Source organism: Odontesthes bonariensis, chromosome 21, assembly GCF_027942865.1.
Source record: "Odontesthes bonariensis isolate fOdoBon6 chromosome 21, fOdoBon6.hap1, whole genome shotgun sequence".
NCBI classification, from domain to species: Eukaryota; Metazoa; Chordata; class Actinopteri; order Atheriniformes; family Atherinopsidae; genus Odontesthes; species Odontesthes bonariensis.
The window spans coordinates 16,302,607-16,322,226 of NC_134526.1; the positions used below are offsets into that span (position 1 = coordinate 16,302,607).

A 19,620-nucleotide genomic window follows, 5' to 3' on the forward strand; every position below is an offset into this window, starting at 1 on the left:
AACCAACAATGTAAAACTAAAAAAAAAAAAAAAAAAAAAAAAAGGCATTAAGTTGGATTACATGAATACAAAATGTTACAGACAAGACATTTTACATTCACTTTGACCGCATTGCTCATTGTGATGAGTGACCTGTGAGTCCAGCTTTACAAAAAAAAGGGACATCTGCTCTAGCCTCTGTGCATCATGGTTAGCAATAAGTTTCCCCGCCGGAAATAAAGATTGTTCTTATCCGTGAAATTAATCTTTGACCACTGAAACAGCCTTAAATTATTGCAGCAAAGTGATACAGGAACATTGTCACAGTCAAGTGACAGAACAAAGAGATTCTGAAACATTAAAACGTCTATTTTTTGCAAGAAAGGAAGCAACGACGTCACAAAAATAGAGAGAATAAGAGGCACTGAAAGGTAAATGCACAGTTACAATTAAATCAAAGGCATTTTATAGTATACCATCTGAAAAGAAATACATTCAGACTTCAACCTTCGAAGATCTTTGCAGAAACTAATGACACCATAGCTTTAAAATCTGCAGAATTTGCTTCTACTGAGAAAGAAACTGTAGTTTCTACTGCATTTAATTCCCCCCAAAATGTTTTTCTGACATGATACAAGACTACAAATGTCTCTCGTCCTTTGGCCACAGTAAAAATGGCACAAACTCACAGTTAAATATTTACTCACAGTTTAATACTTTACCTTAAAAGAAACTCAGTGCTGGCCTTTTGACCCTATGAGAACCTTAAAGGGATAGTTCGCCTCTGTTGACATGAAGCTGTATGACATCCCATACCAACAATATCGTTTATGAACATTGACTTACCCCCCGCTGCGTCCTGTGAGCGGAGTTCCAGCTGAGTTTTGGGGTCACAAAGCTAGTCCGGCTAGTTGGCTGGGGCTTGAAAAATAAAGCGTTTTGCTTCTCAAAAAAATATGCGTTCAAAAGAGTAATACATTTGCATCACAAAATCGTTTTGCATGAAAAAGTCAGACCTCACTTCGCTTGGCGCTATTTTTGCCTCCCTTGATATCAATGCGTCCAATGTAAAACTGTGCAGACCGAAGAGCAGACCGAGCAGTCCCTAGCCACCTAGCGATAGCTGCACCTGTTACGGTGTTTACTGCTCGGTCTGCTCTTCGGTCTACACAGTTTTACATTGGACGCATTGATATCAAGGGAGGCAAAAATAGCGCCAAGCGAAGTGAGGTCTGACTTTTTCATGCAAAACGATTTTGTGATGCAAATGTATTACTCTTTTGAACGCATACTTTTTTGAGAAGCAAAACGCTTTATTTTTCAAGCCCCAGCCAACTAGCCGGACTAGCTTCGTGGACCCCAAAACTCAGCTGGAACTCCGCTCACAGGACGCAGCGGGGGGTAAGAAAATGTTCATAAATGATATTGCTAATATGGGATGTCATACAGCTTCATGTCAAAAGAGGCGAACTATCCCTTTAAGTAATCTTTTGGCCTGTGGGGACCCACCCCTCAGCAGGGCGAAGATGAAACTTGGTCGTAATCAGGACATTTGAGGAGGGCGGGGTAGCTGGTGCTCATCTGGAGGGAAGTTTCGCTCGAGATGTCTGAGGGGCTCCGTCCACGTGACCAGACCTCTGGATGGAGGAACTGCCCAGAGTGGTCGGAGCAGTTGCTGAGGCGAGGGCGGTAGAAATTGGGGTGGCGAGGCTGGTAGATCTCCTCTGCTGTGTAGCGCTTCATGAACAGGTAGACGGACATGACTCCTGCACTCTGCAGTGAGGAAAGATCCAATTGAAACAGTCAGTGGAACAAATGTTGAAATGAGAAAAAAATTAAATAATAAACAACTACGGGCTCTTATGATGGCAAGGAACTGGGGCTGTTTATATGCTGGTCTTCCTATATCAGGGATGTCAAAGTCCAGTCCTTGAGGGGGCGCTGTCCTGCAAGTTTTAGTTATTCCCCTGCTTTAACACACCTGATTCAGATTAAATGGATCTCTTCAAAAGATTGTTTACTTCTGCACAAACCAGCTAACGAGGCATCGATCTGACTCAGGTGCGTTGAAGCAGGGAAACATCTAAAACCTGCTATTTATCCCCGTGACCACCAGAGGACAGTAAACACTCATTGTGAGTACACTCAGGTCAATGGAACCTTTAGGGATAAACTTTAAAAGATCAATCTAAGTTCCACCTCTAAACATATAAAGTGATGATTGACAGGAGCCATGTATGTACATATATATATATATATATATATATATATATGTGTGTGTGTGTGTGTGTGTGTGTGTGTGTGTGTGTGTTTTTATTGATCTGTAACAGTTTGAATATTTTGAAGAAACCACAGCACAGATACACAGCAGTCAAACACACTTGTTTTTATTGTAGGTGTCTCACCTCTGTGAGCAGGAATGAGAGGGCAGCGAATGCAAAGGACCAGCCATACTTATAAGAAAAATAGGCTTCACTGCTCTTGGTCCTGTTCAGCATCTCATCGTTTATACTGGAGATGTACAGCACCAAACCAACCACCAGAGCTAGACCTGTCAGGCAGAGAAATTGTTCATCAAAGGAAACAGACAGAGAGGAAAAGCAGAGGAGACAAGAACACAACAAGAAATAACTCAGAAGGAAAGATCTGCGCACCTGAGAGGATGAAGAAGATTCCAGAGACAAATGCCAGGATTGTGCGGTGAGGACGGACGTGCCCGATGTTGTTGAGGACAAAACCGATGAACATGAAAAAGAGGCTGACCAGGGGGAATGGAGTTGCTGAGCGGATCATGTCTGTCGAGGACAGTTGGTGCTTAATCTCAAAGTGCATATAACACATAATTGGTCTCAATACAGATCACTTTTTAAATCTAAGATAGACTTAATGCTCTCTATTCAATGAGTGCAGGATGACTGCACACATCTGAACGAGAAGCCAATCTATTAACAGAGGCCCTGTAAAGTTAAATTGGGAGGAGCTAAAGACATTTTCCTAAAAACACTTTCACTTTTCACAAAACGTCTTTTTATTTTAATTGAATTTTCAAGCGAATTTTATTCTTGTCACATTCTTGCCTGTTTTTCTTTTCTTTTTTTGGGTCACAATGCATGGCCAGAGAAGAAGGGCGAGTTGAACCCAAACACAAGAGGCAGGCAGGTGATGAAAACAACTTTATTTGAAACAAAAAGCACTGAAAGGGGGCTGACAAGGAACAATTGAAAACTAATAAATATATATATATATATATATATATATACTGGGAGGGATAATTACATGAGTGACTGCAGGTGGGTAATGATTAAAAGGATCAGAAGGTAACATTGTGAATGTTGTGACCCATGGTAGAGGATATGATGATGGGACAGGCTGGAGAATAACTCAAGACTGGATGGATGACTGTAGAGTGGAAATAGGTGAGTAACTGAAGCACGTGATGGCAAGATAAGGGACCAGGCATGGACAACTGAGGATATTTAGTGACAATGGTAGGAAACCAAACCAAACCAAACCAGAAAATGAAAACGAAAACGAATAGAAACTGAACAGAACAAACAAGGATTACAAACTCAAGTGAAACTTGAATATGAACGTGAATGCACATTAAAATGCATGATGACACTAAACTAAGGACTTGGGGAAATAAAAGCTTAAAACTAAATGGGACACAAACAAAATACAAACTCTTGTGGCAAAAATAACCATACAAGACAATGTCAATCAGAGAATTGAAAACTAATACAGAATACACAAAGAATAAAACTCAAACAAAATATTAAAACTCAAACAGGAGCTGAACCAACACAGAACAGAGACTAAACCAAGGTAAGAATAACCAAACCAAACCAGACCAGACCAGACTGTGTTCTCCTTTCACTATGTTCAATGCATTCTGGACCTCCTCCCAATAATTTTTTTGTAAGAGATAAAACCCACAAAATCAATCATAGAAAAAAAAAATCAGTATAGAACAGGTACTAGAACCCCCCAAGAGATATCACTGTTGTCTCAAACTGTCCTTTCAGACCTCATTCTAATTTCATGTCTACGGTCCAAATGCCACTCTCACTATTTCTACTAAAAAAATGGGTCAAGTGAGTCATTATTGACTGTTGAAGAGAATTTTACTAGATCCCCATTACAATGTCTGGACTGTTATGCCAACAATGAGTCTATAATCATAAAACCAGCTGTTAAATGAGGAATTGTCGTGGTGATGGACAATGAAACATATACTGATAAAGCCGCAATGCTGTTATATAACCCTGCATATTTTAGTCAGGGTGAAGTCCCCTGGATAACACAAACAGTGTGTTGAAAGGAAAGTGGTTATGGAGGCCAAGAGGAGAAATAAACGCAAAGATGATTTCTTGCAGTCTTAACATCTACATGACCCTACTTTTCTTTTACAAGTTTGCTGAAATGCACAATAATCTCAGCGCTCTTCTATCATATCATCCAATGGATCCCTCAGTTCATAGATTTTTATAATGGCTTAATATTAATATAGCTTTTATCTCAACTTTGCCTATGTAAGGATTCCCCTCTATTCCATGACAATGGACTGACGCCTTTGCAACATTTCTTCTTAAGAATAACATCTCGATGTTTAAGACAAGGCTACTGTTATGGGAGGCATGTTTTGCTCCAGGTTCAACCATTTTCTTTTTAGGTTTACAAAAAAGGGATTTCATGTACCACAACCATTTTAGCAACAAAATGAAATGGAGGGGGTAAGTGATTGCTGACATCCTGTTGGTCTGAGGTCCGTTTCACGTAGCAGGTTCAACCAACTCTGAGTCTATTCCTGATCTCTGAGTTGATCTACTCTGAGATAGAAAACCCTGAGTTTTCGGTTCCAGAAACGCTGATTTGAGTGAGGTTAATCAACTCTGAGTAAGTTCACCTTGAGTTTAGCGCGTGCACCACAACTTTAAAAAGCCAGCATCAATGGAGCCCCGATTCGACGAGTCACCTTGGCAACGGGGAAGAGGAGGGGCTACGTTTTTCACCAACCTCGAATTGGAAATCTTAATGCGCTCATACGGCGAGTTTCAATACGTTTTTATAAATAAGTGCAACACCGCTGCAGCAGCAAAAGTGTAAGTTTAAATGTAGTCCTTTGCAATCACAATAATATTACAGGGAAAACTGCTTGAATGGTAGCCCATTCATTTATTTCATTTAGGTGCAATCCCGCAGGGGAGAAGCGCTCTTGGCAGCAGTTTAAGATGAAATATAAAAACATTGTTCAAACAGGTGAGACCTCGGCATGGAGGTACCTCATTTTGATCATGTTTTACACTGTAAAATAAATATTAAGTGGCTATTTGACTGTGCAGTTATTTTATTCCCAACATAATGCTGTTTTCACACACATAAACTATGTCTTCTCATCTATACCATCCATCCATCCATTATCTATGCACCGCTGAATCCGTCAGTCGGGTCGCGGGGGGGCTGGAGCCTATCCCAGCGGTCAATGGGCAAGAGGCAGGGTACACCCTGGACAGGCCGCCAGTCCATCACAGGGCCACATAGAGACAAACGAGACAAACAACCATACACACTCACAGTCACTCCGAAGGACAATTTAGAGTCATCATCTATATCATGTTCTGTTAAATAATTAAGCCTATTTAAACTAACACAGACTTCTACTGAGCCAACAGGAAGAAGGCAGATGCCCGTAAAACGGGTGGTGCCCAGCACCGCCACCTCTAACGGGAGGGCAGTGGCTGAGGGAATCCCCGGAGGGAGTCCACCCCCAAGACACGAGTGCCTTTATAAAATATAATAGGCCTATGTCTTTTTTAAGCCTATTCATACAAATATTTATTTGTCTTTTATGTCTTTTTTTTCTTTTGTCCCAACACATTCTGATGGTGCCGCTCAAAAAGATAATTGTCTGTAAATGCAAAAATCTATGCGCGGTCTGATAACCATCTCCGACGAATATTTAATTCTCTGCGCAATAATGCTGCACCTTCATCCACGGGATCGTTGTCAAAAGGACATGTTCGTGAAAAAAGTCGCCTCCTACTGTGCCTTAAGGACTTATAGAAGTAGAAGAACTCGCTCTGCTGACTGAATGAATGAGGAAATCAAATGTCGTGTGTGGCTGAAAGAGGGCGGAGACAGAAAGAAACTCAAGGTTTCTTGAATAAAACCTGGTCCCGACCAGGTTAGGTTCAGAGAGTCTGTTACTCCGGTAACTGACCGAGAGGTTAAGTTACCTCTCTTTGTGAAACAGGCTAGAGTTACCCCTCTTTCTCGGGGTTGAGTTACCTCCCTTTGTGAAACGGAAAACTCAGAGTTTCCCTCATTTCAGGGTTAACCTACTCAGAGTTTTCACTAAACCTGCTACGTGAAACGGACCTCTGGACTGGCTCAGAACCTCTACTTGTTTTATTATTTCTTACAAGAAAAACCTAATATTGTCCATTGAGTATTTTAAACATAATATTTGATCCGACTATTTCTAAAAATTGAGGATGGCCAGTTCTATGACATAATATTTTAGAAAAGCAACTGATTGAAAAATACTGTACTAAAAGGAGATCGTTTCCATCTGGCTTAATCATAACATTTCTTTCTGCCGGTTTCAACATCTTAGCTACATCTGTGGCACTGATCACAAGTTTGACAAGCTGGATCAAGATTTGACAGACTGGTCAGCATAGAGGGGATAAAAAAATGTTAATGTATTTTTTTTTTCAGCAAAAGAAAATGTTTTGGACCAAAACACATTAAGTGTAGCTCTTGTCATGGTTTTAAGTTTTGTTTTTTAGATTCTCTGTTCTCATGCATTTCAGTCACCCCCTGTTGTGTTATTTAGCATTCTATTCCTTTTCTCTAATACCTCTGCATTGACTTCTCTTCTTGCATTTGTTTCTCACCGTCATTCTTTGTTTTACTATCTGAAAGCCTTATGTCTTGTGTGTGTGTGTGTGTTTTGTTTTATTACTAGTTCTTCATTTCAGTCCCAGTTGTTATCTGTCACAGCCACTAGATGCCCTCAACTGTTGTATTTTGCTACCCAGCTTGCCATCTCACCACCTGCTCCCTGTTTCCACTTAGCTCACCTGCCATCACTTACACATCACCACTCCCAACATAAATTCTTCTGGGTTTTCTTTGTTCTCCTTCAGAGTCTCATCAGTGTTACCCTCCTTGCTCTTGGGTTTCTTCTGCGTTCTTGGTCTCTTTTGTTTATGGTTCTCTGTTTGGACTTTACCCACTTCTATGACTGTTTTTGGATTCCTAGCTTTGCACTACTTTTATTATCTATTGGGTCTTCTATTCAGCTATTAATCCTGCCAGTTCTCTAAAAAAAAATCCAAAAAAGGGATCAAATATATGAGTGTTTATCTCATTAAAAGGAGAGCATTCCCCATTCCTCCCAAGATCAATTTCAAGAAATCCCCTCTGCTACAGCAGAGATCTCTTCCCATGTTAATCTAAACACTTGGCCTTGTGGATCTTTAAATGGTACTTACAAATATGGTTGTGTGTTTAATATAAATGACTGCAAGAAATGTAATTATTTAAAAACCCATATGGTTAACCATATCAAATTACTTATGAGCTCTGTTTTAAGATAGAAAAATGTATGCGCTTCAGTTTTTCACAAGGAAAAAGACATCTGAAAAAAGGATTTGAAAGAGTTTCCCTTCTTTCAATTAAAGACTGTTTTTGTTATATGTCATATACATTGCCTCTGTCTTCCTTTATATTTGGTTCTCAAGGGGAGAACTCTGGACTGATGATTAACGTCTGCTCCTTTGGCATTTTTTTTCACACACACACACACACACACACACACGCACACACACACAGACATACAAGAAAACCATCACAGCACAATTCGAGCTAATGAAAGTGAATCACTTGAGTGATTATGCCTTGGTTAAGTTTTGACATTGAACTTTGACGGAGTTGCAATGTGAATAGTCTGTTCAGAGGCAATAACTATTCTGGAAAGAACCTGGCAGGAACACAAGGTTTCAGATGACTCATGACAGATGACTTATTGTTCTGACTGCCTTCAGATGGTACATTTCTGAATGGAACTAGTCAAAGCTGCAGTTTATGTTGTTTTAACTCACTGAGCACGTTCACTGTGGACTCTGACGTCAGCTGGATGTTCATAGGCATGATGTACTCTATGGTAAAACAGCGGCCCGACTCATCACCTGGAAAGGAAAGAGACAGAGACTGAAAATGTATTATGTAAAGAGGAGGGACATGCTCTAGCCTGGCTGACTAAAACACAACAGTTCTATAAAGATGGATGACGATTATATTCAATTGCAAAAACAAGTCAGGTAAAATTGAAGGTCAAGCAGTGAGAACAGATAACTATAACAGATGGAGAAAAAGTGGAAATACTGTGGATAGACAGTGGTTTAATCTGAGTGTGTGATTATTTACCACAGGGTGAATACATCTAGAGATTTATAGGATTTACTAAAACACACATGGATTAATATGAACAGTTTTCCATCACATCCATACTATACAGTGCATTGCACAACCCAACTCATGATTTGTCGGAACAAAAAGCTTTACATCTGCAGTACAAACAGCTGACTCGGGAGCTAATATTTTGTAAATCTGTAATATGTTTTATCATTTTGTTTTTAACTATTTCTGTTTATATATATATATATATATATATATATTTAGGATGAAACATTTCTCTCAGTACCTGATCAAATTTGATTATGTCGTTTATGTAACATTTATTCCTCCTATTCTTACAGTCAAGCTGATCATACTATCAGCGGTAAATGTTTAGATTTTTGTTTTTTTTAATTTTCTATTTTAATTTAGAACGTTTTTTTCTTGTGCATCCCATTTAGTTTTACTTCCTGCCTTAAATTTCACCACCTGTTCTAAATCACATGATTCTCCCATACCTGTGCCTGATTGCTCTTCACTGCAGAGATACTCGTCGGTTTCCTTTGTTCTTTGTTTTTATTATTGTTTTACATTATCTATACTTTGGTTTATATGAGCTGCTTCATAGCTTCTTGTTTTTTTCTTCTTTGCTTTCATTTATTCACTGACTAATTCATTTTCACCTTTTGACTGATTTTGGTACAAAGAAGGCTGACCCGAAGCCTACAGCTGGTAAGCTAAGCTTTCAAAAAGACGGAAAACAACCTGACCCTGTTGGTAGTCTAAATGAAGATAGAACAAATCTTTAGTGAACATAGTTGGACAAAAAGTTTAGCAAATCGTATCAAAGTTTAAAAATGTAAATTATCTGGATGATCAATTGTCAGTGGCATCTAGTCCAAATCAAGACAGAGGCTGAGGCATAAAAAATTGAATACGATGCTGCAAAAGACAATAGTTATCTATAATCAAGGTGCTCTTAAGCTAATAGGAGACCAAAAAATAGCCACTCCTAACTATGAATATAACAAATGCTCTTTCCAAAAAGGAACAAGCATTTCTACTCTGTACTCAATAAAGCGCTAACATCTTAGCCGCTGTTTCCAGCTGTCACTGACTGACATGGATTTCCCTCCTTCAGCTCCAGATGCCCAGTTTACCTTACATTCTGTCATCGACCTCTTTTCTTTCTTTTTTTTTTTTTTTTTGAAAGTCGTCTGAGTTACATCACATCCTGTGAAGAGAGCTTCACAGTCAGTGTCACACAGACACCAGCTGGCATCATCCTCACTGTGGCACGATGACATCTGTTTCTGAAGGTTGTTGGTGTGTGCATGTGCGCACATAGCTGCTCAGGACTTGCTCTCAGTATTTCTAGTGCTCCTCTTATCACTTTGCAACTTCAGTTCCACACTTAGTCACAGCCCCTCTTTCAGACACACGCACAGAGACTCGCTAATGAAGTCGTTGTGAATGTAATTTTGTGTGCCTGTCGAAGCTGGTGGTTGCGGTGACGATATGTCAGTGTGACAGGATCGGCTCTCTTCTGCAGCAACAGTTATAGAATGAGCATCTTTGAAAGTGACACTGTAAAATCTAATGCCATTATCTTTGCCACAGTCCAGATTCACACATGACTAACTGTCAAGTTGCAGCAGCACACAGAAATCTGTGGTACCAACCAGCCAGAAAGCAGACTCTCCACAGGCCGGAGTGCAGGGAAGTCTTGATGTCAACGCTCTGGTTCAGAGGCATAATGACGCCCTCCTCCAGGTACAGCCAGTAATCTGTGCTCACTGCCACTCCCAGCAGCCCCAGGCCGCTGATTGCAAAGACACTGCTGAGTAAAGTCAATGCCTTCCTGCTGCATGCGCTCATGGCTCCAGGCAGCTGTTGGTTAAAATGAAGAGGAAGTTGCCAGAGCAACCTGGAGGAGAGAGGTGACAAGGAGGAGGGTTTAGTGATGAGACACTGAAAGCAAGATGGGTATGGAAATTTGTCCAAAATCTTGCATTAAAGAAATAATTGGGATGAACCCTTTTTTTTTTAAGTCCTATGAAATAAGAATGTAGAACGAGGAGTTGTAAACAAATACAGTATCCACACTTTCTTATAGCGATAGCCACCACAGTTGGAGAGGTAAATACATTAACTAAAATAATACATGAAGAGTGAATTTGTTTTGCATTGATATTTACTTCACAATCACAAGTTTTTTGTTTTTTTTGGGGGGCTTTTTATGCCTTCAATCAATGATAGGACAGTTGGAGAGAGACAGGAAGCAGAGAGATGGGGAAGATATGCAGCACAGGGCTGCCCGGTGCGGGAGTCGAACCAGGGCCAGCCGCAGCAAAGACCGCAGCCTCTGTACATGGGGCGGCTGCTTAACCCACTATGCCACCGACCGCCCCACAATCACCAGTCTTTTAATGTGTTCTGGAGCACTTAAATGATTTGGAATTCCTAACCCTAACCCTCAGTCAAATGTGACTAATTTTCAGGAACAGTACAGTATTTTCTGGATGTAGATATTTTACCTTTGTGCTTTATTTGTTTTGAACCAAAATCCTAAGAAGAGAAGTACATCCACATCAGATTTACTGTGGAAATGGATGGAAAACAGACCTTAAGATCGAGATATTCTCCACTGAAAAACTCATTCAGAAAGCTTCCTGAGTTTTGGAGTCAAACTCGTACTCATAAAAAGCACTTTATGAAATGTCAGGCTGCATTTTACATTATAAATACAGACTATATCATATCTTTGTTTGATGAATTTTACATCTTAATTTCCATCTCACATGCACAGGAGGGAAAGACTGGGCTAATTTTTTTGATAATTTTTTTTTTTTTTTTTTTTTTGGCTTGTTTTTTGTCAGTTAGTGACAATAAATTGTAATTCAGCCCATGTCCCGTATAACTCTATCCAACCTGCCTAAAAAAAGAATAATGAAGTGTGAGTCATATTACTACAGCTATCTGAGCCTCCAGACTAAAGGACAAGAAATGTGTTGCAGCCTTCGACTGTGAATACAAATGCTCACAGTACTTGAAATCCAGGACCTTGTACTGACATTTTACAGCCCTGAATCCAGCTGCAGAGGAAAAGTTATCATAAAAGCATTCACAATCATGGTGTGGGTTGGGTTCACTGGTAACATAGGGAGCGTCATCTGAGGAGACAAGTTTAAGATTTAGATCCTAATGAGGAGTCATGTGAATGGGTGGTGAGTGTGACCGAGGTCAACTAGAGGTCAGACTGTCAGGAAGAAGCCAAATGTTTAGGGGTGATTTGCTTGTTTTGCAGGATACAAACGTGCGTTCAACAGTCATGAATATGATTTCTACAAGCAGGTTTTTCAAAACAAAATTAAGATGGTTTCTATACAGCTGCAATGTAAGCTGCTTAAAGAGCGCTGTGCTTAGGGAGATCATATTTTATTAATTAAATGCTCAAAAATAACAAAAATATGCATTTAATTTACTATGAATGAGTCCATATATATTGATAATGAGCTTGACTGAAGGTCATACACATCATCAGTATTTTATGACTTTGACAGGGACAGTTGTGTGCTGACAGGTGTTAAAGGACACTAGATGGATTCCAACTGGGAACATGGACTACCTGTTCGGACTCTAAACTACAGTCTAGACAGTCAGAATTCTCACCAGTGGTATTTATTTGAGTAGAAATAAGGTAATTCCTTCAGGAAAAATAACTTAGAAAAAGCCACTGTTAAGGAAGGTTAATGTTGATGAGAAAGGTAAAATTTAGGCAGACGGTTGCGTCTTTATTTGAAACAATTAAGAACTGCTTCACCAGTCGATTATTATTATAATTCTAGAAAGCTAGTGGGCACTGTGGTTGTGACTGGCAGCTGAAAACACAAAGTGGGATTCTTCGTGACTGCAAGTGTGCATGGTGGTACAGTATAGTTTTTACTTTCTAGCCTTGAAGTACATTCCAGAATAAAAAAAAACTTTCAGGGTTATTTCAATGTTGTTGTTTTGTGACTTCTGGAATCTGTAGAAAATAGTATGCCAGCAGCTCAATGATGAAACGATCAAAAAACAGAACAGAAATGCTCCCACGTCACTAATATCTTAGAAGGTGACTTCATCAAGTGAGCCATAGTGTTCCGAAACATTAACTCCAATATTAAACATTTGTGTGAAGATTTACAGAGTAACATTCCTGCAAATGAATTAAAACAGTAATTTCACTGTAAAGAATTCACAACTCTCACTTGAAACACTGAAATGCTTTTTTTTCTTCTGATGATCTTTAATGTCTTATGTTGAATGTGTTATCATTAAAAAAAAGGAGCTAATCCCTGACATTCCCTATAGATTGATAGTGTATCTGCCTAAAAAGAAGGAAACTGAATTGAAATAGGCTCGTAGTTCATGTTGGCAGCAGGTGATACAATTGTAAGTAATGCGAACATATGTACCAAATGTACTTAACAGCAGTAATAATGTCGCTGACTCCGTTTAATGTAGTTTGCTCTTACCTGTTTGTTATCCGTCTGGCACTTGCAGGAAAAAATTGCGCTCAATGTGGGAATGAAATTGATCCCCCCCTGCTGTTTGTCTTGAGACAGAAAATCCTGCTGTACGAGATGAATTTGTCTACAAATTCCTTCGGAGGGGTTTAAGGAGGGCGACGATGCCGCGGCGTGTCGCTGCTACAGTCAAACACGAAGAAGTGAAGCAGACGCCTGGTGCTGCTCTGCTGCCTGATTTCAGCTCCTGAATGCAAATGCTGACAGAGAGAGACAGAGAACAGTTAGTTCACGCGGTCACTTTACAGCGAAGCGCCGCGCGTTTGAGTACACGAAGCAAATTAAAGTGTAAATCACTGCATCAGAAGGCAAATGCCTTTTTAAAGGTGGATCAAAGGTTTTGAGAAGATATTAATTCCAGTCACTGTACTATTCATTTAAGTGGTGGGAGCACGACTGAGTGCGTGTTTCAGCACCCAGGACAGCTGCTCTGAAGTGAGGCAGCTACAAGAAGCTGTGGAACAATAATGGAACATTGAAGGACACAAGATTGATAGATCAGGCCATCTTTCTCTAAGCATGGGAATAGTCTTTTATTTAACACTGAAGAATGGTTAGACTCTTTCCATCTAAGGTGCTCTTTTACATCCAATCAGTGAACTGAACTGTTGCCAATTTACCTCATCAGTTGCAACTCCTTATTCCAGCTGCTTCTTTTAAGTTACTTTTCCAGCCTTTCGTTGCCTCAGTCCCAACTTTTCTGAGATGCTGCTGCCATAATTTAATTCTGTTTTCGATTTCCTTTTTTTTTTAAAAAATGGGTTTGTAATGACCTTTTCCATTTCATGATATCAAGAAAATGTTTGAATCTCATTTGGACATTTCCATTAAAACTACACAGATACGAGAAAAAGTGGGAGCTAAAAATCTTTTTAGATTTTAGAAATCTGCGCAAACTCACTCGTAACTTTTTACATGCTTGAAATCATTGAAATGCGCCAATCTAACATGAGACTTGTAGGTCAAGTACATATCTGTCTCCAACACACAAAATGACGAGTATACAATACATTTACAATTTAACCAGTGAAGTGGCTCAATAATGTCCATAAAAGTTGCTGTAACTTAATAAAAAATTAGTGCATGGTTCTAATATTTGCGATGTACATGCCACCTGAGGTACTTGCAACCTACCTTAACATTTTTGGTGACCAGTCACATCCCCCCCCAGACGCCAACCATACTCTCCTAGTCACAGCTTCCTCAAGGAGGACAGCAGTGAGCCCCACAAAAACTACTTAGGACTGGCGCAATGAAAACGGCAAAGATGCTCAAAGGTGCTCAACTGCCCTCCAAACCCCCCGAATATCAATCTGATGAAAGCAAGCTCAATCCACAAAGACCCCACCCTACAACCCAGAGGGCCCAAAGATTTCTTTCCAACGTTCCAACATTCCTGGACACTCTTAGATGTTCTTAGTCCACTCAGGAGGTGACACAATATAATGGCATTGGTAAAAATCCATATGGCACCCCTGGTTGAGTCGACATGAAATGATCCACGTGTATTTGAATTGTATAGATCTGAAAACGTGATGTACTGAATGTGAACAACATGTCAAAAGAGTAATCTGACAAACTCTTATACTTTGTTGTAGAATATCAAGAGCTGTAATGCTGCGTAACTATTTTCACAGCAACATTTCAGATTAACTAAAAGATTCCCACAATAAAAACGAGCAGCACAGCATTCTGTAATATATATTTCATACTTTATTTATACACATTATCCGTCATACTACAGTTAACACATGGACAAAAAGAATTAGGTCAACTAAGCAGGGGCAGTGAAAGAAACGCATACAAACAACCATGTGGCTCTAACTGCAGCCTGTAGTGGTTCTGTACCCTGACAAAACAGATATTTGATAATCTCTATAATGGGTTTAAATGTTTGTTCTTTTTTTTTTCCCATTCTCTCCTCCGATATAGATTCTCAATGTGAGACATGTAAACATTCGGTTTAACCTTGAATATCTAATTTTGGTCCAGACATATGTGACAGCTGAAAAATTAAACAGCATGTTACGTAACTATTTTTTAAGTTAAGAAAGGTCTTCCTAATTTTGGCTTTTTAAAAAAAACAAAAAACATTGAAGCTGTTATTATTGTAACTTGCTGTAATGTTGCAGTTGAAAAAAAAGAAGAAATAATTTCACTGGGAAAAAAATGTTTGGCACCAGTGAACGAAAAGCCATCATAAGCAATTTATACACACTTGCCTGTTAATAACTGATCTTTTTAGCTAAACAGATTGGGCTACATTACAGCAAGTGGGGACACACATGAGCAGGAAAGCGCACAATGCTGGTTGGTTATCTCACTCTGCGCGACAAGATGGGAATATCTGTATCATGCAAGGGTCTTTCTCATGCTTAGATCTAGCCTTGCCTCATGCATGCACACAATATATAAAGAAAGGACACGTTTTGGCCACAAGGGGCTCTGGAATCCTTAAACCATTAACACAGTTTTGAATCCAGTTTGTTACAGAAGGAGTCAGCCCTGAGACGACCAAGGCAAGAGGGCATTCGATCGATCCACGCACAGTAAGTGCTGCATATTCTCTATATGACACTGAGTAGTATAAAACAATGGATCATTATTCGATGTACATATGACAGGGTTTGCTGATAACAAAGCTACCAAAGATTCAGCCAAACTTATATATGTATATATATATCTATATGTGTGTATATATATATATATATATATATATATATATATCTTTTTAGGGCTAGTCTCAACTTAGAAATGTTCAAACTGTCTACGGTAGTAAAAGCACATTCAGTTTGTAGTATAAAATCTGCAAGAACTCTTTTTGAAACATCTCTTTGAAACATATTTACACAAATAAAAAGAAAGGTTGACTTTCAATAGAGGGTAAGACATCTCTGGACATAAAAGTTGAGTTAAACAAGAACATAAAACAGGAACAAAAACCTATTTCCCAGTTAGAAACTTTTCTTCAAGATAAACATACAACAATTATATATTAACATAGTTTATATCGTAATACTAAACTTTACAATGATACTACACGTGTACTGCATCCTAGACTCTACAGCTCATACAGAGTCAGAAAATAAGCATGCAACAGAGATCTGCTTTGTGCATATGGAAATAGCATCTTAGTACATAAGAACACTGTCTCGTTCATCCACAGTTCTCTGGCCCGACACCATACCTTCATCCACTGCAGGAGACATCTGCTGGACTGAAAAGGCCTGGATAGCTTGCAACAGTGACACAGTTTGCATCAGCTTCTTCGTGCTGAGTTAGATACACTGTAGTTACACGTCCTACAAAACAACAGATATAAACAGCCCCTGTTTAAGGGCTTTTAGTGTCTTGACACCAGTGGGAAAGGCCATAGGGGGAAAACATTACTAGGACTTTAGGAACTGCAATAGAAATGTATTCTTCGACCTCTACTTTGGCACTCATGTAACAGTATACTACCTCTTTTTGTTTGTAGAAATAGAATATACACGTGTAAAGCCAGGACAGAACAGAAAGTAATATTCCGTTCTTGTCGTGGATTGCACCTCGTTGCGTTGTAAGATGGGGGACATAAATGGAATGTAAAAGAAAACAGATGTTTGACACCAAAAGAGATAGTAACTGATAATGAGACACATTCATTCACAAAATAAAGGCTGTAGGTTTGGAGAAAAGCTACAGCTGTAGGTTTGAAATTACAGATTTAGAATAAAGTAGGAGATGCTAAAATATCAGTGCCATGTACTTTTGACTCTCTCCTCAGATTGTACTTACTGCAACATTCTTTACATTTTGCTCCTCTGTCCTCAGTCATTTCTGTGCACAGGTATTGTTAACTAGTAGGCAAAATACTAGAGGACAATATGAGTCTTTTGACAGCGGGATGTTTGGATTGGAAGGATCTTGTATTCAATAAGAGTCATGCTTTTTTTATTTCCACCCTTTGCTCCCTCCTCATACCACGCTGTGCAGAGATGGATGGATAAACTGAGGGTTGATGAAGGAGAAGCCAGCAAACTCGCTCTGGTCGATGTTGGAGATGACCAGCTGGTCCGGAGGGGTCAGAACGGGCTGGGTGCGTGTAAAAAACTTGTCAAAGTTCTCTGCTCCCTTGCCACCCTGAAAGAGATGAGAAGAATGTTAGATGAAGGAAGCTATTTTGATTGCTGGATGGCAAAAGGCTATAACAAGTTGTTGCCTTATGATGAGATTTTCTTCTTGAGTCTTTTATTAGAAAGCCTCACAACAGACCCATAGGGAAGGTGGTGTAGGAAAACGTCGATGTTTAGCCAGGCAGAAGCTGTAATTAGATTAGGAGCAAACCCTGAGCACCAACAGTGAAGGTCATTAGCAGCCATGTGTGGCTCTGCTTGGGGCTCTCGTGTGTCACATATATATTCAGCTGTGTATATAAATACAGTCACAGCACTTGGAAGGGTATGAGTACAATTCGCTCACTAATACACAACAAAAACATCTCTGAAATTCAGAGTGGATTTCAGCACCTGCATAATGATGCACGATGCATTTTCTCAGGAGACGCATCAGCATGTCAGACGTTTTCAGCTTCTCTATAACATTACAGAGGCTGAACCATAAAGGCTGAGATGGATCTTTGTTTCTCAGTCCCTTCAGACCAATTCATGACGCAGTATATGAGCTCACAACTGTAATACACCATGCAGAGCCCCTACACAAATGCATTTGCTTTCAGCAATGTTTTCCTCCCCCTTGTGTGAGTGGAGACGGATACATCCGCTGTGTAACCCTGCATTTACTGTGGCCTTTGTGTGGAAGTAAAGGGAACTCAGATTTTACTAAGCTATATTAAACCCTTGGTTGCAGTGCTTGTGTTCCTTAGGCGCTGTGGGCAGCAAGGGGAGCGAGGCTATGGAGGTCCGTAAAGAGAAAAGGAGCATTTGTGGTGAGAGAAGAATGTTCAGATGTCCGCAGTGGGATGAAGAGCAGATGTTAGTGGCAGCGTAGCAGGTGGGTGCAGCTGGGATTCAGCCTTTAGCTCTGCTAAGAGCATGTAAACCATGACACTAGTGGAAGATTAAGGTCAACAAAAACATGCAATGTACACCCACTCGTGCATATACTTTTGGGAACAGTCTGAGGAATAATTTGAATTATTCAGCAGAGATGCAGAATGACACACACTACATTCTCCAAGCCATACATCTAGTTAAACCTGGACAGGAATGTGTGAGGAAGAAACCACAAAGCTAGATGTTTTCTGTTTATTAGCTTCTGGTATAATCCAACATTTCTTTCTGCAAATGGAAAAATAGATCTGAAGGAATGGGTTTTATAAAAATTAGTACCCAAGATCAAAATTGCTGTTGCTTTAATAGTTAAATGCGTAGAAGATGAACTAATCTAGTTAAAGACATCTCTTTAAACATTTTTAGACAAGATTAGTGTATTGATTTTGTTTTGTGTGATTTAACTGTAAAAATGGGAAAGAAACTCTATGGTGTCCATCTGAATATTTTCACCATGTCTCATTGTAAAGTTCTCAGACTCCTAAAACCTTGCCCAACTATACAACATCCATGGGCTCTTTTTGAGTAGCTGCCTAGCACTCTTAAATGTTGAATAATTGATGCCTACAAAGCAGGAGGCTATAAGAAGATAACGGAGTGTTTTCAAGCAGTTTCCTTAGTTTGAAGTTCTGTAATTAGGACACAGCACTTAAAAGCAATTGCAGATGTCTACTCAAGGTCTGAAAGACCAAGAAACCTTTCTTTGACCTGCTAATAGGTCAAGAGATAAGTCTAGAGAGGCGAATTAAAGACCACATTTTATGGCAAAGAGGAGTAAAGGCATGTTTGAAAAGAAAATAACACTGCTGTGAAGCATGGTGGTGAAATATTTCCCTGTTAGAGGGGGAAACAGATTCATTTTAATGTCAGCAATTCTTAAATGGCAGATATTTTGCATGCAGTAAACACACTTTACTCACCACTTTGGGTTTAAAAGGCGGCTGGATCTCTTTGTTGGCCAGGCGTTCCCAGTCAATACGTCTGAAGAAGGCCTGCTCTTTGATGTCCCGCTCACCCTCTGGGCCACAGCCAAGACGCTTTGATGGGTGCTTGGTCATCAGCTGGTGACAAATAGAGAAAGAAGAAGAGAATTTGACACAGGCAGTTTGGTGCTTCAGGAAAAAATTACATTAAACATTAAACCTGCTTCACAGTCACTTGGAGCAGCGTTACTTTTTCGCAACTCTGTTCTTGATCAAGCAGCCGCTTTTGATTTCAACCATGCATCAGTTGTTGCAAATGAAATGTGAGGCAAATAATAACAGGGGTATAATTTCTTTTGTCACCTCTGAAATGATGAATGATATTTTGCGTGACTGAAGGCAGCCTCAGGATGTAATATCATAATAAATAAAGGTGGGGATACGTTATTAAAAGACTCCATCAGACTGTGCCTGAGTCTTAATACGATCCTCTCTGGTTTGTAAATTGACTCTGAAAGCTCATTTCCTTCTTGGTAAATAATCCTAATCATGAAAACCATGATGCTGCTTCACTGTGATGATGTCACAAAAGTGGTCCTCAGATGTGAGATGAACATGTGGTCGCTAAATAAAGAGCCATTCTTGAAAAGCCGTGGAAATCTGTGACTCAACTGTGAATGTGCTGTGTTCAAGTGC

At 39.6% G+C, this 19,620-nt stretch overlaps 2 protein-coding genes across 3 annotated transcripts in view; both read right to left on the reverse strand.

Moving 5' to 3' along the window:
- Window positions 1-1,421: 1,421 nt before the first annotated feature.
- Window positions 1,422-13,128, reverse strand: cacng5b (calcium channel, voltage-dependent, gamma subunit 5b). The gene is made up of 6 exons (XM_075454015.1): window positions 12,900-13,128; window positions 10,065-10,309; window positions 8,088-8,174; window positions 2,634-2,774; window positions 2,385-2,530; window positions 1,422-1,752 (listed from the first exon to the last, which is right to left on the reverse strand). The coding sequence occupies exons 2-6, from the start codon at window positions 10,258-10,260 to the stop codon at window positions 1,492-1,494; spliced, it is 831 nt and encodes a 276-aa protein (XP_075310130.1). The 5' UTR covers window positions 10,261-10,309; window positions 12,900-13,128; the 3' UTR covers window positions 1,422-1,491.
- Window positions 13,129-14,678: 1,550 nt separating this feature from the next.
- Window positions 14,679-19,620, reverse strand: part of prkcab (protein kinase C, alpha, b) — a 123,421-nt gene continuing 118,479 nt past the window's right edge. For both annotated transcript variants that reach the window (XM_075453575.1, XM_075453574.1), the window contains 2 exons: window positions 18,922-19,062; window positions 14,679-17,072 (listed from right to left, as the gene is read on the reverse strand). In XM_075453575.1, the coding sequence (XP_075309690.1) occupies window positions 16,908-17,072; window positions 18,922-19,062 (306 nt within the window). In that variant the 3' untranslated portion in view covers window positions 14,679-16,907. The remainder of the gene's footprint in view (window positions 17,073-18,921; window positions 19,063-19,620) is intronic.